Here is an 18302-nt window from a genome sequence, read left to right as displayed (position 1 = left end):
CTACATTTACACAAGGCAATTGTCCACCCAGTTGTGTACATGTTAGCTGTCCGTTACGTTGATGCTGCATTTTCACTCCATTTACAAACTTTTGTCAACTTAACGGGAATTTTAATTCAAAAGACAGGGATTGCAGTTTGACTTCAGATGAACAGTTTGTCCAACAGTGTAAGTACTGTTCAGTCTGTTTGGGACAGGTGGTCCATCTGCAGGCAGCACGTACATCGAGGTGGTGCTTAACCTACAATTGGCTATGTCAGATCAAGCTGTCTGGCTCACGGTCTTGGTTGTGAGGTAGTTATGTTGGCAGGACTGAGTGGCACAGATGCTTGGGCCCTCTGTGTTTCTGCCAGCTCCTACCGGGCAGTCCACCCTGCGCCGAGCAGAGGATCTCTAACCGCTCTGCTGCTCGGAGAGGTTGTACAGTATCGTAGCGCATGCTGTTGGAGTTTGGGTCTGACGAAGTTTCCTCTGGGTTTTCAGGTTTCCTCTCACGGTTTAAAAACATGCAGGTTAGCTGGATTGGAAACTCTAAATTTCCAATCCCAGAAATAATATTGCAACACCTTCATCAGTCGGGCAAAACTAACCTGTCAAACAACGGTGTAATCCCAGCTCACATTTCCATTCGTAAATTTAGAGTTTCCAGTCCACCACATTTTCACAATGTAATTGTGACTAGCAATGGGCTGTGCAATAAGACGCACACAGTATTAAAACAAATATTTTTTTATGACTTAGATTTATATCCTAACATGGTAAATGTATGCAAAATTATTGACAAAATACTAAAATCAATGTTTTATCTGGTTTCACTCAGAATTAAATCAGACAAAACTCTTCAAGTGTAAAAGAAAAGACTCAATAACAAATTTAATCAGTTTTACTATTTGTTTTTTTTAAATCATCTGTGTACAGTAATTTGCAAAATAATGGTATATCGTTACGAAATTATCCCACTGAAAGTCTTCATATGACAAGTTTTTACATTCCTTTTTCATTTTAATTTCATTAGGGCACACGACTATAACGCAAGAGATTTCACAAATAACTGGTCCACAGTTTGCATGATGTTTGACCGCATCTTATGGAAATGTCAAGACAGGTTTTGGGGAAACTAAACGGCAAAAGCGTTAGATTTAAACCTGCAACATACCAGGAGCATTCCCCTCAACCCTGATGAGTCATAAGAGCACCCTGTTGTTCACCTTCTGCTCAGACCGTTCCTTTAACAAATCCCTTATAATCGTGAGAGAATAAGCTGGTCAGTTTGTCACAGAGTACACCAGCCGTTACACATATTCTCTCCCCCAAAAGACAAAACCTTGTTTGCTAATTTAACCCTCTGTCTTTATTAACAGCCCTTTCTACGGAGAGGACTTCTACTTTGAGATCCCTCGCCCGTTTCAGTGTTTATCCTTCTATGTTTATGCCAAGAGCGTTTTCCAAAGGGACCTACCTGTTGGTAAGTAGCGTACAGAAAGGCACTTAAACAGGTGTATTTTCTCACATGAATGGATGTGTTGTAATTTAATGTGCGTGTGCGCTTGCTTGCCCTTTCAGGCAAGGTGTCCATCAGGAAGGATGACCTGTGTAAATACAGTGGGAAAGAGCACTGGTTCAGCCTTCAGCCAGTAGATCCTAACTCAGAAGTCCAGGTAATTTCTTGGAAAGTTCCGTGTTTTGGAAAATAATTAACATGTCATGTCAAAATGTTGCTCAATTTATAGCTTGTCTGATCCTGATTACAGTTTATAAAATTTTGGGTGTGATTATAATTTCCAAATGCTTGGTTGTTGGGACTAAAGTTATTGTTACTGAGCCTCCACCACTCTCCTCGGACACAGAGAACGCATGCTTTTACAGATTGCAGAACCCCAACATAACAAGCAGGAAATTCAGTTGCATGTGGTCTCCAATTTGCATATAGATAAGATCATTTCCACGTTCAAATACGGTTTAATTGTCTCTGTCCCAGCTGATGCGTCTTTACAGCTTGAAAACAAGACAAATTCACCTGTTTTGCCTAACAGGCCGAGGGCATCGGCAGCTCAACAACCCACTGTCGTAGTCTGCTTACAGCAAAGTGAAATCCAATATGAAAGATTGAAGCTTGGAATGTTTCAGGCTGACTCTTAATGTCATGACATGTACGTTGAAGAAAGTGAAATATTTCTGCGACTAAACCAGAATCCTATATCTGATAAGAAGGCAGTGCAACTTTTTGTACATTGTAAACACTGTAGTGTGTATTGTGAAAATAACCCGAGGAGGAGATTGTTGTCAGCATGTGTTTTTTAGGCCCACAGCATTGGAAAAAAAACACAACTAATGCAAAAAAAAATATATTTTTTTGTGCCATTTTAGCATCGTTTTGTCCCTGAAGGGATTATTCGTGCCTCCTGCAAGTTTAAACTTGACCAAAACCAACATTTAAGATCTGGTGACAAATACTGTGTTCAAGAATTTTATCCAGACTTTTGAAATACTACTTCAAAGTCCAGCTTCAAACTCACTCCCACAATGTTTTTATCATGCAAATGTAAGTGGTCTGATGTAATTTAATACAGTTACTTAGAATTTGCGGATTACCTAAACATAGGTGGTCAATGTTTTGTGTCAACTTGCCCAAAGCCGAAGATACTACCCCGATGAATTCAACGCTCCAAGGTTTGAAAAAGTAATGACTAATGCCACTTTGTTTTCTGTGAATGATTTCATGAAGTCATTTCCTGCTAAAGTGAATGCAATGATTTGTTTATTTTTTGTAAAAATGGGTGCAGCTAACTAAAAAAAAGTTAGCTTACCAGCTACAATCTTTTCTTATCAGGTGTTTTTAATCCACTGTCTGCCTCATGTTTGGACACTTTTTTCCTGTCAGTATTTTATTGCTCATTATTTTCAGAGGGCGTAGTTCTGGTTTCTGTCGCATATAGAGCATGTATGTGGTTCGTTTTAATTCAACTGTACATTTCTTTCATCAGATAGTTGTTGTTTTTTGTGGTCTGCTTGTGTGGAATGAAAGTACAGCACACTACCACTTCTGTGCTTCTGTAGCTAACATGTTGACTCTAGCTGCCATTAGCCCACGCTAGACTATTCTGGGTATGTGCCGCTACACTGATTCACTCACAAGTAGACACTTTCAACTGCAAAGTTACATCAGTGAGTGATGGAGGTGTTATTGCAGTGCCTTTCTCACTTGGTTTGCAGCCAGACAAAGGCTGCTCATGCACCCGGTGAGCAGTATTATCTCATATTCCAGTAAAATCGCTCAGTTAATGGAGAAAACTACAATGTTTTTCCGACGGTGCACCGTTTCGATCATAATATAACCCTGCAGGTAATGGGTCGAAGTTATGATGTGAGTGTTCATTTGCTGAAGATATTGGCTCATGTGGACCCTTGCAAAGTAGTTATAATGATATTGGCTCAAAGGCCTATCTTGCATCAGAAAGAACTACCATCTCAGCCAAATGCTGAATTGCAGAGACAGAGTGCAAGTGTGGGGGCGTTGTGTTTAGCTCTCTCTCTCTCTCTCTCTCTCTCTCTCTCTCTCTCTCTCTCTCTCTCTCTCTCTCTCTCTCACACTCTCTCTCTCTCTGCTGCTCACTCTCTCGCTCTGCATGTCTCTCTCTGTTTCTCTCTGACACTTCCGAAGAGGGGACCAGCAGTCTTCACCACATCCAACCCCGTAAAGATCTCTTCGAGTGATGACAAAATTCACAGCTGTTGTGGCTCTTGTCACACGTGACACCTTCGTTAACCTAAAACAAGATGAAACACGAAGTGGAGCAGTGCCACAGGTCTCGGACTAACACCAGAGAGTAAAAAGAAGCAATTTGAAATACAACCCTGAGAGATGTGCAACTTGGAACAAACAAAATGCGTAAAGAAAAGCATTATTATAAAGCTGTTGCACTACAATCCACACTTTTATCTTCTTTTACAACCCTCACATTAACTCAGGATTTGACTTCAAACTTTTGACTTGTGTCTTGATGTAACACTGACATCTCGTGATTTGAGTAATTTGTGACTTCTCAAAACTCTGTCTGCTCTCCTCATGATTTACAGGGTAAGGTTCACCTGGAGATGCGATTGAATGAAGTGATCACAGAGAACGGCTCAGTCGGTCAACACTTAGTAGTCCGGTGAGTTTCAAGATCCCTTCGTTGCCAATCCAGTGCGCTCTGATACAGTTGGTTGTCTTTTGCAGTCTGAAACTTTGAAAACTGGCAGGATTTAAAAGCCGAAAATTGAACAAAATGAGTGTTTCCTCTGGCTGAATATCAAACCCTGATAGCGCAGTGTTCAAGTTTGTTTTTACCGCAACAAGTTTGTGCTGAAGTTACCTAACAGGGTTACGTATACATATATTTACATGTATCTTGCGTATATATATCTTAAGTACAGAAAGTAGACAGAAAACGTAGGCTACATTCAAATGTAAACAAGTCACAGAACTAGACTGAGGCTGAAATAATATAATTAAAGGGGACAGTTAGAGAGACAATATGAGACACATGAAGAAGGGGATACATAAGGCGAACAGTCAGGACTCAAACAAATAAATACTGACTCATGAAGGTAATTGTTATCGGCTTTGATGTTTCTCAGACTTTATTTTTTTATGGTTTGATGGGAGTTTACCAAATCTATATTGTACTTTTATGTCAGAGGCAATAATAACTGTAACTGTTTCTCCGCTCTTCTGAGCTGCAGTGACCACATCCAAACTATTTTGAGTCGCTAACATTTCCCCAGTGATTACAGGCACAAGTTTATAACTTCTTATTGTCTTAAAATCTGTCAGGAAAACTATGGTAAATTTATTGTTTCAGCTGTATGCATATTGGAAACATATTTGTAATAGTTAGAAAGACTTCTATTGATAAGAAACCAGTGAGAAACGTGTTAAAAGTCATTATCAAAAATAGTATATCACTTGCCAATCTTAGCTCTCAGTAGTTTGTTTTAGGTTGTGTGTGTGTGGGTGTGTGTCACAATATTACTTTATCTGTCACCTTTTACTTCCCTGCTATACATTTCACATTAATAAGTCGTTACAAACAAACTGATATGGGCAGATGATGACGTGAGAGGACGTTAAAAGAAACCGCTGATTGAAGGATTAGGTTGAGCTTGTAAACTGCACATTAGTCGTGCTGTTTACGTATGTTGTTTTGCACCTCCTTCATTCATGTTTGGAGAGCAAGCGGATGAAGAGGAAGTGATGGCATCTGAGCCGGAAGCCTGTGCTTCTCACACTGCAACTGTTGTGGTTTTCTGCTGCTGTCATTCACTGTGTCACTCAGATTGTTTGCCTAAACCTGCTCACTGTCAGCTCTGACCACCTGTGCACAGGAGATAAACCATGCATGCCCTTACATCAGCTTGATCAGATAAGGTAGCGAAGTGGAAATCAAAGGTGAAAAGCTTATCATTCGAACGCCTCGAGTCTGCAGTTGCAGTGTTGATTAGTCACCAGGGATGGTCCAAACAGAGCTTAACTGGCTTGAGTTAAGACGGATGTAAAGGAGGCTGTAGGGAATATTGTCATGACACCCCGGTAGATGATACACAAACATCCTGACATTCGGCTGCTTGACTTCTCCCTCTGGCCTCACTTAGCGATGGTCTGCATTTATTCTTATTCCCCGGGGGCTCCTCCTCAGCAGCCACATCCTGTTTATGGTGCTTGCAGTGTCTGTTTGTTGTCATCTGAAACACCTGTGAAAAAAGCAGTGCACCCTGTGTGACACAAGTCAAACATGAGGGCAAAGCGCTACTTCTAAAGGAAGGCTGTTTTATATTCATGCACACTTTATACTCCACCTACCAGCCTGTTTGAGAATGGAGGAAGGGCAGCAATGTCTTTTGAAATAGTGATGCTAGCAATTGATATCAGATTAATGGAGCTTAAATCCATAAACTGGACAACAACTAAACATAGTCATTGTAAACTTCATAAGCAACGTGTTAGCCTTCTGCCTCTAGTGTTGCTTCTAATTTCTTTGATTTAATGCTAAAAAAAATACAACACGCAGTAATTATTGCTGCATCATTAGGAAGGATCCGGTTATTAGAAAATATGTAGGACATCACAACATATTAGAAATAGATTTATATAGAAAGGACTGCGTTGTCAGCAGCATTAGTGGTGGCTGAAATATTGTATGCTTGAGTTAAATCGGATTTTTATTTGGGTAAAAGTAATTTACTATGTCTTTAGATCTGCCATTACTATGCATGTTTGTGTGGAAAAAAAGAGATAATTATGATGATGGCACCTGAGGGCAACATGTCATGACAAAGCCTGTTTTTATGATTATATGTGTGGTGTGAGTCATACATTTCTATTAGGTTGGCATTCGGAAGTATTTATGGTTCCTGAAATTGTTGTAAAGTAATTAAGTTTCCTGTTTTCAGTAAACCTCTTGTTTTCACTTGTTGTGGAAGTGTGGACCTTAGAGGGTTAATAGCATTTCCACTGGGGCATCTGTTGAACCAACAAGAAATTATTTACCATTTACGCTCTCAAGACACAGTGTTGAAAGCTAATCTCTTCCAAGGTCTGGGTCACTTTAAAGTTGTCAACACATAATTGTTTGAAATATTGCAATTTCTGTTCAAAGACAATCAGCAGTTCTACCGTAGAAATTAGAAAAGTGGAATGACTGATATTTAGCTATATAAAAATAGTTCTAAGGATCTTTTTCTAACACGTCCTTCAATAACTGTATTCATTGGGTCCCTCTCTGTTGCTTTGTGAACTCCTTCAGAATAATAGAGTGCAAGGAGCTGCCTTTGATCAGTGGGCAGAACTGTGACCCCTACGCCACCGTGTCACTCGTTGGACCTGCCAGGTAACTCTGAATGATGCATATAGCAACCTTGACTTACTAATTAACATGACATTAATATTATATAAATATCCTATAATTTTTCCAAAGTAAAAAAATAAATAAATAAAGGGAAATGTTTAGGAATAAAAACAAACTGGAGAATGAGACCCATTATTTTTTTTACTTTTAAAGGTCCCATATTTCCCGTGTTTTATTTTCAGCCTTGGTCTCCATAACAAGATATTTTTTGTGGTTTTAAGTACCAAAAACCATCTTACATGGTTTCAAATCTCTCAAGCTTCTCTCTAGAGCGCTACCAAGAACAGGCTGTTTTCTGTGTGTCTTTAAGACACACTGATATCAACGACCCTCTCTTCTGATTGGCTGACTGAGTGACGCATGGCGGCCCCAACCACAGCTTTTCTGTCTTGTAGCTTCCTAGCTCATCAACGAAAATGACTGCTCAGTGTTTGAGGTTTTTTTTTTTTTTACATAAAAGGTTGGACAGTGGATTTTGCTGTGGGCGGAGAAAGGACATGAGCATGGGTTTGTGACATCACAAACTTACAAATGTCCAAACGGCTCCTCCAAACAGCAGAGTTGCTCAATACAGGCTTTGTGATTATTTATATAGAAAGAAATGTAAATCTGAATCTGAACAATGTGAAAATGGTCACATATAGTGATTTACTTACTGATAATTCCCACCTGAATCTGCATCTCCCTTCTGAAATTAGCCATACCTGGCCCAATCAATTATAATGTACGTAACCGTGTCTGTCATGCATCTCCTCAGGTCCGATCAAAAGAAAACAAAGGTAAAGAAGAAAACCAGCAACCCTCAATTTGAAGAGACCTTCTTCTTCGAGGTAAATTCCGTAACTGCACATTTTGCTGTCGAGCCACATCATGAGTTTGAAATTGTCTATTGGTTACATAAACCATAGATTACTGAAAAAGTAAGCTTTGCTATGTTCATTCACAGGTCACACGGTCCAGCAGCTACTCTAAAAAGTCTCATTTCCAAGTGGAGGAAGAGGACATTGAAAAACTTGAGATCAAGTGAGTTTGTTTGTCTTTTTGTTTGTTTGTCTCATCTCTTTCACTCTCCATCCCACTCTGCCTCGTTTCCCTTCTATCGTCTTTACAGAAGAAAAATTATTTATTTACCAAAAAAAAAAGTGAATTTGGATCTGGTGTGTTCTGACTACTGATAGAGAGCCTTGGTTTCTGGTTAAGGATATGTGGGGCTACCGTCACAGTGGACTCATAGCTCACTGGGTAAGACTAGACAGATTCAAAGGTAAACACTCATGCATGGTTTTGAGGTTTGGATTTGAGGTGGTGTCTTTGCACGGGTATTGTATTGGCTTTTATGCACCAAGCAGGTAAGCACTAGTTAGTCGTGACTTTTTTTCTTCTTTTTTTTTTTTTTTTTTTTTTTTTTTTTTTTTAATAAATCCCTTTTGCCGTATTGAAATTGGATGGTTGAATGTTTTGTGTTGAACACACACAGCGACAAAGATTGTGTCTTATTTGTATGTAGTCTGATGTAGTTCAAAGCCGTATATTTATAGATGAAATATGTTGTTTCAGTTGACACCCTCTACCTTTGCAGAGTTGATCTGTGGAACAACGAGAATCTGGCTCAGGATGTGTTTCTGGGGGAAACGCGGGTCCCTGTCAAGATCCTGCGAAATGACCACATCCACGAAGCCTGGTAAGGAGATTTACTAATATCTCCTGTAGGAGTGTAAACAAATACAAATGTTTTATTTGAATAAGACGGGATGATGTTCGTTGATATAGATACAAACAGCAGCCTTTACGTCATAGAGAGGTTCTATCTATAACTTCAGATCTTGGGTTACATCCATCAGTTCCTCTGACTTCTTTTCCCCCAAACCTCCAGCTCTGTTTCCACCTTCTTTTTGTTTTTCCACCGAGACCATTAACGTTAACATTTCGACTTATATTTTTCATTTCTGAAAGCTGGCTTTACATCTCAATGATGCCTTATTGGATTAATTGAGTCACATACTGTAAATGTTATCCTCTGTGAGCAGGTGAACTTGCGCATGGGGGTATGAGGAGTATAAAAGACCGAAGAGCACAATTCAACACAGAAAATGAAGTAGCCTTGAGATATTTAGTAGCAGTGGTTACATCCCCATTATCTCCAATACACATAATTCTTAACAGACGTTTCCAAATAGATTTTGCAGAGCCATTTGTGTTTGTTTGTTTTGTGTGTACTTGATCTTTTTCATACGACTCATAGTACCAGCATTAAATTGTCCGTCTTAAGCGCCATGCACTCGCGTACATAAGGCTGTGATGTTCTGCCATGGTTGAAAATACTACAATAAACCTGTGCTGTTTACACACACACCATGCCTGGCTTGTGTTAATAACCACCAGAGACCAGATTTTCTGTGGTTTCTTCAAATTTGAGAGTGAAAACATGAGGCACGTTGATGGAAAAAAAGTCGAGGTCTTTATCGCTCTGAACCTGATGTGTCTGTCCCCGTAGAAGTGTATTAGTTGGTTGTTAATAAGCAAAACCAAACCAGAAACAATCACTATGCTGTCATGGCCCCGTCACCTTCCTTTTAACCGGATCAGGTCCGGTGGTGCCTCCCGCTCATGTTAAGGAGCCATGAGGACAACTTGTACTGTGAAGTGTTTCTTGCCATTACGAGGTGATTGGAAAAATCTTCCTAGATTTCTCCGTGTTCAGCAGTTTTTCCATTGTGTGGGTGTTTCCTAGCTTTGCGTCAGAGTAGGTGATATGGGATTATGCCAGATAGCAGATCTGTTAGTACATGAGGGCTGTGAGTTGAGTGCGTGGGTGGCTTTTTGCATGGTGGCAGTACCTCATGTCCTGTGTTTGTGCTGGAAGTCGTCCATGTTGTAATAAAAAAAAAAAATAAGAAGAAAAAAAAAAATGCTCGGCCTCATAAAATCAGTTTAGGTGATCTGTTAAAGAGTTTCTGTGTCTGTGCACCATGATTACAGATCAAACAGCTTTAGGACAAACCTCCATTAAGTAGCTGCAGCTTTTGAGGCACAGAGGTTCAACTCTGCATGTGATCATTTAGAGTTTTGCTGCTCCACCTGTTGGCTTCGAAGGAGATGTGCATGCAGCAAAAATATGAAATAAGTCGACTTTTACGGTATTCAAAATATTTAAAATCCTTGGTTTTTAAGTCAACAGTCCTGTCCACCAGAAATATTGAACATCTGGATAAATAAGCAGCCAAGTTACCCACTGTCTGATTTATATGCTGTATGTGATAGACAGGATGGCATTCACTTTATTGGGTAGTACTCGGAGGAAACTTTGCAAGCAGTTTGAGCTGCTTTCATTTTGTCAGTTGGCACTGTTCAAAAAACCTCCTGTTGTTTTAAAGTTTTTGTCATACTCTGTGTTCAAAAACAAAAGTATCCAAAACAACACTGTTTGGTTTCGTGTTCTGTTTTTAGTTTACACGAAGGTTTCAGGCTTAAATGTTAAAAGGTTGTCTCGTAAATTTCTGATGCAGATTTGGTCATTTATTAGCCAACTGTCTTAACTAAAGTCTCCCACATATTAATTACTTTCTATACCGCAGTATGTCTCACATTCACTGTATAGAATAATGTATATTTTCACACTCTACAAGGTGCTTATGCTTTTAATATTAATGTTGCCCACCAACTGCTGGATGCATGAATACTATTAGCAATTCTTTGCTCAAGTCTGCCCCATCACCTTCAAAGATGGTAGCATGTCAATTGTTGGTTTAAAACTTGTTTCCTCTTCCACCAAGTGGCTGGAAATTAGTTATTGCCGGTTGAGATGGTGCGGCATGTTCCTTCACTTGAATTTAGACAAGGTTTTCCAACCACCTTCTTTTTTTTTTTAGATGTTAAAAAAAAAAAAAGAAAAGATGGGCAGTTTTCTGCACCAGTATTTAGGTAAGGTGATGTGTAAAAGCACATTTTGGCTGATGAGGATGCTTCTTTCAGTCTAGAAAAGTTTTTGGAAGCTTCAGCTTTTTCTTCTAGCCGTCATATTTTTTTTTTTTTTTTTTTGTACAAACGGGTACAGCTGGTTTCTGATGTTGATCAGCTGGTTAAAGGCCAGCAGGATCAACCGTCTCATCAGTCTCTATATTAAGCCAGAGTGAAATTAATTTACTTGATTATCTCACTCGTGTGTAATTTTAGGTCACATATTAGTTATCTATTGTGTTATAGTTATTTAAGGACTATTGACAGTAAGCCTTGCTGACATATACACACTGTTATTACGATTGTCATTGCTTATTATAGCTGTCTGAAGACCACAGAGCCTTGTATCAACATATATAGAGTACATTTGTGAGGAAATCCTTGCTCCCACACCTCCCAGCTCAGTTATACAGTGTCTGTCTTACAGGTATCTCCTCCAGCCCAAATGGAACGGCAGCAAGTCCAAGTCTGATGATTTAGGATCGTTGCGTTTGAAGCTGACCTACATAGAAGACACGGTGCTGCCCTCTGCCTGCTACACACAACTCTGCAATCTGCTACTCAAATCCCCAGATGTGAAGGTGAGACGAGAGCCAAAGTCAGTAATTCCTAAAATGGAGGGAAAACATTTGAAAAGAATGTATATCAATTGTATATTTCTATTTCCGTAGATTTTGTTTTTGATAGACTTGTTGTTGAGCATTGTACAAATAAACCTACTTTCCCTCATCTCTGAAATGTAATGAAATATAACAACAGTATTGACACATACTGTTTTCTTTCTCCACTACTTCCTTCTCACTTTCACACTTTAATACCCTCAATCTGTGCATTTCCTGTTTTCACCCTACACTGTTTCTCTTTTCTTTTCTTTTTTTTCTTTTACCCTCCTTCAGCCCATCTCAGCATCTGCAGCACACATCTTGGGGGACATCTGCAGAGAGCGATACGAGGCCGTTCTGCCCACGGTTCGACTGCTGCTACACCACAATCGCTTTGTGCCTTTTGTTTCCGCTGTGGCAGCACTAGAGCTGGACAACACTCAGTGAGTACTGTCAGATGCTTACATGTACACAGTGGCATGTAGATATGTAGACACATGCAGTCATATAACTGTTATGGCCTGCACTGTTACTTCTCTTATCCCAAAGAGTTAAAAGTGAAGTTCCTCTTTTTTACAACTTTCTGGCTGTGATATTGTAACCAAAGACCAATATAAAACAGGAAGCAAGTCCTAAATACAATAGACATTATAAAGGGGGAATCTGGATAATTTAAATGTGACCTTTCTGTTAACTTTGATCAACTTGTTAAGCCAACACGGCACTAGAAAATTAGGATGGAAAATGTCATACACCAATGTTGAAATTGAAGAAAGAATGATGGTCGAGGTCATAAAAACACAGCTTTGGTTCTCTTGTAAAAACTGAGTTGTACTGTCAAACGTTTGGATTCTGAAACACAATAAGTATTTTAATGAAGACTGTGTGCATCAGTCCAAAACTATGACAAAATAACAGAAAAAAAAATGTGGTCAAAAATAATAATATATATAAAATTATAATAATAATAACACTGATGATGGTGGAATATTTCTGTGTCCATGCAGGGAGGCGAACACTATATTCCGTGGCAACTCACTGGCAACACGCTGCATCGATGACATGATGAAGATTGTGGGAAAGAATTACCTAGCTGTCACCCTGAAGCCTGTAATAGAGGAGGTACGAGTAAGAACGACACACACACACACACATACACACACACACACACACACACACACACACACACACAGCATTGATGCCATAGCGGGGCATGAATCACTGACATCAGTATGGAAAAGTCCACATGAACATCTGCCTCAAACAAGCGGATGTTCATAGTACCACATTAACCACTTTTTGAAAGCTTTTTTTTTTTGTAATTTCCTGTAAATGGCTAACATAATTAAAACTGCTATATTTCATTCATGGCTGTTTAATTTGAGTTCCTAGACATGTATAAAAATAAAAAACAAATAGAAAAGCTGAAATTGTGAATGTCCGCAGTCGTCTTAGTCCTCAACTCCTCTTGTTGTCTCTAATTTCCAGAAAATGTGAATAAATTAGTAACTACAGACAACACAAAATCTCAGCCTTTTCTCATGAACTCATCAGGACTGATTAAATTGTTTGATTGTGTTCTCTTTCATAGATTTGCGAATCCAACAAAACATGTGAGATTGACCCCATTAAACTAAAGGAAGGTGACAACGTAGAGGTCAATAAGGTAAACACACTCATCTCTCACAGTCCTGTTCACAGATGAGCAGAATGTCGTTTGCAGTTCATCTGATTTTGTTCAGTAGTAGCAGTAGTAGCAGCTGTAGTAGTAGTAGTAGTATAATAGTACAAGGTATCTGAATGCCATTAAACAGTACTCGCTGTCAGATTTCTTCTTTGGTGTTGTGCTAGAGTAAATGTATCTGCAAATGTAGGACAAAAAAAAAAGAAAAAACTCTTTACCACATTTCAACTTCCCATATGTATGTAAAGTAATGCTAATGTTTTTGTTTCCTCTGCAGGAAAACCTTCAGGTTTATGTCCAGAAAGTCTTTTCCTCGATCACCCAGTCCAGCTCCAGCTGCCCCCCACTCATGTGTGACATCTTCAGGTCTCTGGGACACTTGGCCTGCAAACGCTTCCCAGGTAAAAGATAGACTGTGTGTAAAAAGCCACTGTGGCATCTTTAAAGTTATTTGTTTGCTGGGAATGTCAGAACAGACCCCATCCAGACCTGCAGCATTTTAAAACAAATCTATCTGCCATCATTTGTAAATTGTAAAACAACACACTCCATGGTAACAGATCACCAATTTTTTTTTTTTTTTTCTGTGTTCATTTATTTTTTATCGTGCTTGATTTCGGAACAGATGGCGTTCAACTCTGGGAACTATTAAACAAGCACAGTGATAAATGACTTCTGTTATATGTACTCGCACCAACAGGTGGAGCCACATTTTTAAGATTAACTGGAGTTCCATCTTGTTGTAGCTCTGGGTGTTTTTCTTGCACATTATAGGCCATGTTTTGGATTGAATTAGTTTGTTTTGAGAAGCCAGACTATTTTCTGACACGTTTCTTCGTCTTCTTCTTCTCTCCGTGTTACAGGTGACCCACATGTTCAGTACTCGGCTGTTAGCAGCTTTGTGTTCCTGCGCTTTTTTGCTGTCGCTGTTCTTTCTCCGCACTCCTTCCAGCTCCGTTCCCATCATCCTGTAAGTGCATGACCCTGTTACTACAACTGACCATTTAAAACATGTATTGTGGATTAAGTTAATCTGTGGCCTAAAACAAAGTTGTTTTTGTATACTTCCTGTTACTGCAGGATCCTGAGATTTCCCGTACACTCACTCTCATCTCAAAAACCATCCAGACTCTGGGCAGCTGGGGTAGTTTATCAAAAAAGATGGTAAGATTAACAAACTTTCTAACAATGTGTCATTCTGTTTAGCCAATTAAAGCAAAGTGAGAGGAAGGGTTTACGTGTGCATCATTTATTCTGTTATAATCATGAGGCATTTGTCACACTGAAGAAACCATAGTCAAAGCTAAAGGTGCTACATTAAGAGGAACATTGAATACTATTAAATAAAGTGTACTGTCTAGTGAATGGAAAACATGGGCACTTTACTGTCAGGAAGTTTTTTTTATTTGTGAAATGTTGATTTAATTCTTCTTTTCTCTTTTCAGTCCAGTTTCAAAGAAACGTACATGTACGACTTCTTCAAATCATTCCAAGAAGACAAATGTATAGAAAAAGTTAAAAAGGTATTTCTCTTTTGAACATACTCAGAGGTTCATAGGATGTATTTGTGTATTTGTTTCTTTGCTGATTTCTTTGTCAATTCTATTTTTTTATTTTTTATTTCCAGTTTCTTGATGAAATCTCCTCCAATGTCAGCAAGGAGTCCAGCGGGCTGGAGGACGCCGTGGTTCTCAAGGAGGGGTGAGTGTTGTTCGTTGTGGGCGCACCAGAATCAGTAGACTAAAGCCAATGGCTGCTGCTTCTTTAATCACTCTTTAAAATGTAAGTAATCTGTGGGAAAGAAAGTAAAAGTACAGAGAGATAACGAAGACTAAAAGGAGGCTCTAGTATAAAACATGGTTACAATGCTTTGTCGGTGTGAAGTTTTACTTGTGAAGCAGTGACTGAAGTTTTATGTTTCTCTTAAAAGTTAAACCACCGAGATGTCATCACAGCTTCATGCAGGCCAAATCTCTGAGCCTATCGGCTATCGGTCTGATTAATACTGAGCTTCTGGGAGCAACAGCCAACATTTCAGCGGTTCCAGTGTAGCCAGCAGAAATCCAGGCCTAGATTTCCTCCTCCGTGCCCCAGTCATTATTTAAGGACCGATTAACTAATTAAATGAGAATGAAGTTGGATTTGAAAGCTTGTTAATCTCTATGAACAGAATTATGCTTATGAATGTAGGTAAACTTGTTTTTTTTTTTTTTTTTTAAAAAAAAAGCTCATTTTGGCAAATGTGTTCACCTCTTTTGCTCTGCAACCGGATTCTTTACTTTCATGCAGCCAAAGCCTGCTCTGACATGATTGGTCAATACTACTCTGATTACAAACGGAGAGCAGAACGCTTCCAGAACCAAAATCTTGTCCCCTTGCCTTCAGAATCGGTATTCAAATGCAGATATCTGTTCATGGTGATTGCATGCAGAGCAGATGAGAAAAAAATGGCTGGCCAAAAGTTATGGCTTATTTTTCTCCCTTCAGAAGAAACCACATATTGTTGAACTGTACAAAAACCATCCTACACAGACATAATAGTTTCAATGACCTGCATAATCCATCATAGGAAACATGAAAGGGAGATTGCAGTGATATAGAATTACTCTTTCATGCAATACTACTGATGAAGATATGCTGATTTGTACAACAGTTCAAGTCTGGATTGCCATTTTGAAAGAGTCAAAATAAGTCTTTCACCAAATCTAAAATGAGCGTTTAAAATTGTTAATCAGATATATTCCAATGTAACTGGAGTCTTGTTTCAGGACTTGTATATCTGGACGGTTTACATCAATAACAACCATAAAGAATGCTGGAAGGAAACATGCTGCACTGATGATGTTTATTTGTTTCCCGCCAGTAAAACATGGCTTTGTTTTTTTAACCCCATATCGCGTCTGTCCTGACAGGGAGGTACAGAAACGAGCTCAGGGGAGAAAACGCCTCGGCAAGAAAAACTTTAAAAAGAGGTGGCTCAGAGTGACCAACAGGGAGCTCTCCTACCACAAACACAAAGGTGAGACCCGTTTCAATCGTCTCATACCCCAACCACATACATATTGGCAAAAATAAGTCCATCTGCAATTCGAAGGATAATATCAGATCAAACTGACAGGATGTGGCCACATGCTGCGCTTTTCACCGTCTTCTTTCTGCTACCATCAGATGCTGCCAAAGTAAAGACGCATAATGGACGGGGCTAATTGATTGGTTGAATTTATATGTCATAATTTGAAATGTAAACATTATGTTGTACATTAATGTTAAAAGGCACAAAAGCCGAACGACAAATTAGAGTTATTGTCTTTCACTTGTGGTGTTTAGATGTACGAGGATGTCACTTGCTGACTTCTTACAACAAACACTTAGAAATGAAGTATTACGACATGTGCTGTCAGGAAACATTTGAGTCACCATCAAAAACAGGATATTTGACTGGTCCATTCGTCTCTAACCTTCACATACAGCAGTTTCTTCTCCATGGATGTTGAGTTGTCTTTTCACCATTTGGTGTAAAGAGCACTTGTATCTGAACTTTTTTGTTTCTAAAAAAAAACCCTGCAGAGACTCTGCAGCTACAAGAGCTACACCCACTGAAGTTTATTTTCTGTCTCAATGAGATCAGTTCTCTTCGCTGAAAGCCATGCCCGTCATCATAGTGACATGTTGTTAGTGACGGGGTTCGTCTTTAAAGTTTTTCATTTTGATAATTTGGAGCTGCGCACTGCCAGACTCGGCATTCGTCACAGCAAGCAACTGGCAAATGTTAAGTTCTGCAACAAAAAAAAAAAGGAATGAGACGTCTTTCAGAAAAATAAATATCTTCAGCACTGTAGCGGACACTGTTACAAGAGATACTGAAAGATGTGGAGGACCTACAGTGCACTCATTGACTCACACTTTCTTACACTTCCGAATTTCACCAGAAGCTTATTATTTGACCTAAAAAAAAAAAGAAAAACTTAAAACATAATGTGCTGAGATTGCCGACTGTTTCTGTGTATTATCATTCTTAACATGAACTTGACAGAATGACTTCTGCTTCTCAGGGAAAGAGGCCCTCTGCACCATCAACGTAAAAAATATCCAGGCGGTGGAGAAACTGGATGAAAGTGCCTTTAACCGCAAGAATGTGAGTCAATTCCTCTCACATGCCTCAATCACCACTTCCACTCTGTTGCCCCTTTATGATGGAGGCATCCCCGAGTTAAAGTAAACAAATGATGAAATACTGTAGTGGTTGTCTCGTGAGCATTTATTCACATTTTGCTAAATGAGCACAAATGGTATCAACATCAGAAGAAGTAGTTCAGATGGGGGAGGGTGGGGGGGTGGGGTGGGGGGTGGGGGGTTGTGAAGTTTGGAAACATTGGGAGTTATCAAGTGAAACCAAACTAACGTGGGTTTGTTAGAGGTGAGATACTACGGCCGTCGCACATCTCAGGTCTGCTGTCATTTGTGAGCACCGACCCAGCCGATTGTTTGTCTTCTACATGCAGTGTAGGATATTTCAAGTGACCCTGTGTGGAAAGTCTGCCACGCCTCGGCTGAACCTCTCTGTTTCTCCTGCATCAGATGTTTCAGTTGGTCAACTCTGAGAAGCCTCTGTACGTTCAGGCAGGAAACTGTGTGGAAGCCAGCGAGTGGTTGGAGGTCCTGAGCCAGGTCAGTCGCTGCAACGAGGGACGCCTGGCTACTTTCCATCCATCAAATTACACCAGCGGAGCCTGGCAGTGCTGCAAAAACCAGAGTAACAGCGCTCCAGGCTGTAAGCCCTGCACAGCGTGAGTCTTTCCTCCACGTCAACAGGACGAGAAATAGATCGTCTCTGAAGTATTCAATACCCTTGCCGCTGGTTTGTGGGACGCTTGTTGCAGAAGACAATAAACACATCATAAAAACGCTCAACGCCTTTTCTGAAATCGAGCCATCGCTGTTAAATCTGAGCAACCACGTCCAGAGTAGAGGCGGTTTGAGAACACATGAATAGAAACTTAAATAATTAATAGAACTGTAAAACTCTTGACTAAAAAAAAAAGAAAAGAGCCAACCCTCTCCTCATCGCATCAAAGCAGTTTATTTCAGTTTGAACTTTGACAAATGTCCCTTTTCCACTATAGGAACCTGTCCAGTTACCTTTAAGAGAACTAAACAGAACTTGAATTGATA

The 18302-nt window shown here is 39.6% G+C and overlaps 1 protein-coding gene across 1 annotated transcript in view; it reads left to right on the top strand.

The window, feature by feature from the left end:
• The window catches only part of rasa2 (RAS p21 protein activator 2), a 30931-nt gene that overhangs the window by 6444 nt on the left and 6185 nt on the right, over window positions 1-18302 (top strand). Inside the window, exons 3-21 of the mRNA XM_069147848.1 lie at window positions 1362-1465; window positions 1564-1658; window positions 4078-4154; window positions 6786-6869; window positions 7645-7717; window positions 7834-7910; window positions 8467-8568; window positions 11272-11425; window positions 11741-11889; window positions 12454-12568; window positions 13038-13112; window positions 13408-13531; window positions 13994-14100; window positions 14211-14294; window positions 14576-14653; window positions 14758-14831; window positions 16043-16149; window positions 17183-17265; window positions 17709-17917. Coding sequence (XP_069003949.1) covers window positions 1362-1465; window positions 1564-1658; window positions 4078-4154; window positions 6786-6869; window positions 7645-7717; window positions 7834-7910; window positions 8467-8568; window positions 11272-11425; window positions 11741-11889; window positions 12454-12568; window positions 13038-13112; window positions 13408-13531; window positions 13994-14100; window positions 14211-14294; window positions 14576-14653; window positions 14758-14831; window positions 16043-16149; window positions 17183-17265; window positions 17709-17917 — 1971 coding nt within the window. The remainder of the gene's footprint in view (window positions 1-1361; window positions 1466-1563; window positions 1659-4077; window positions 4155-6785; window positions 6870-7644; window positions 7718-7833; window positions 7911-8466; window positions 8569-11271; window positions 11426-11740; window positions 11890-12453; window positions 12569-13037; window positions 13113-13407; window positions 13532-13993; window positions 14101-14210; window positions 14295-14575; window positions 14654-14757; window positions 14832-16042; window positions 16150-17182; window positions 17266-17708; window positions 17918-18302) is intronic.

Source organism: Embiotoca jacksoni, unplaced genomic scaffold (genome assembly GCF_022577435.1).
Source record: "Embiotoca jacksoni isolate LCO1_2020_lvr unplaced genomic scaffold, fEmbJac1.0.p SCAF_14, whole genome shotgun sequence".
NCBI classification, from domain to species: Eukaryota; Metazoa; Chordata; class Actinopteri; family Embiotocidae; genus Embiotoca; species Embiotoca jacksoni.
The sequence above is the reverse complement of the archived record's forward strand: the minus strand, read 5'-3'. Positions and strand labels throughout refer to the sequence as shown.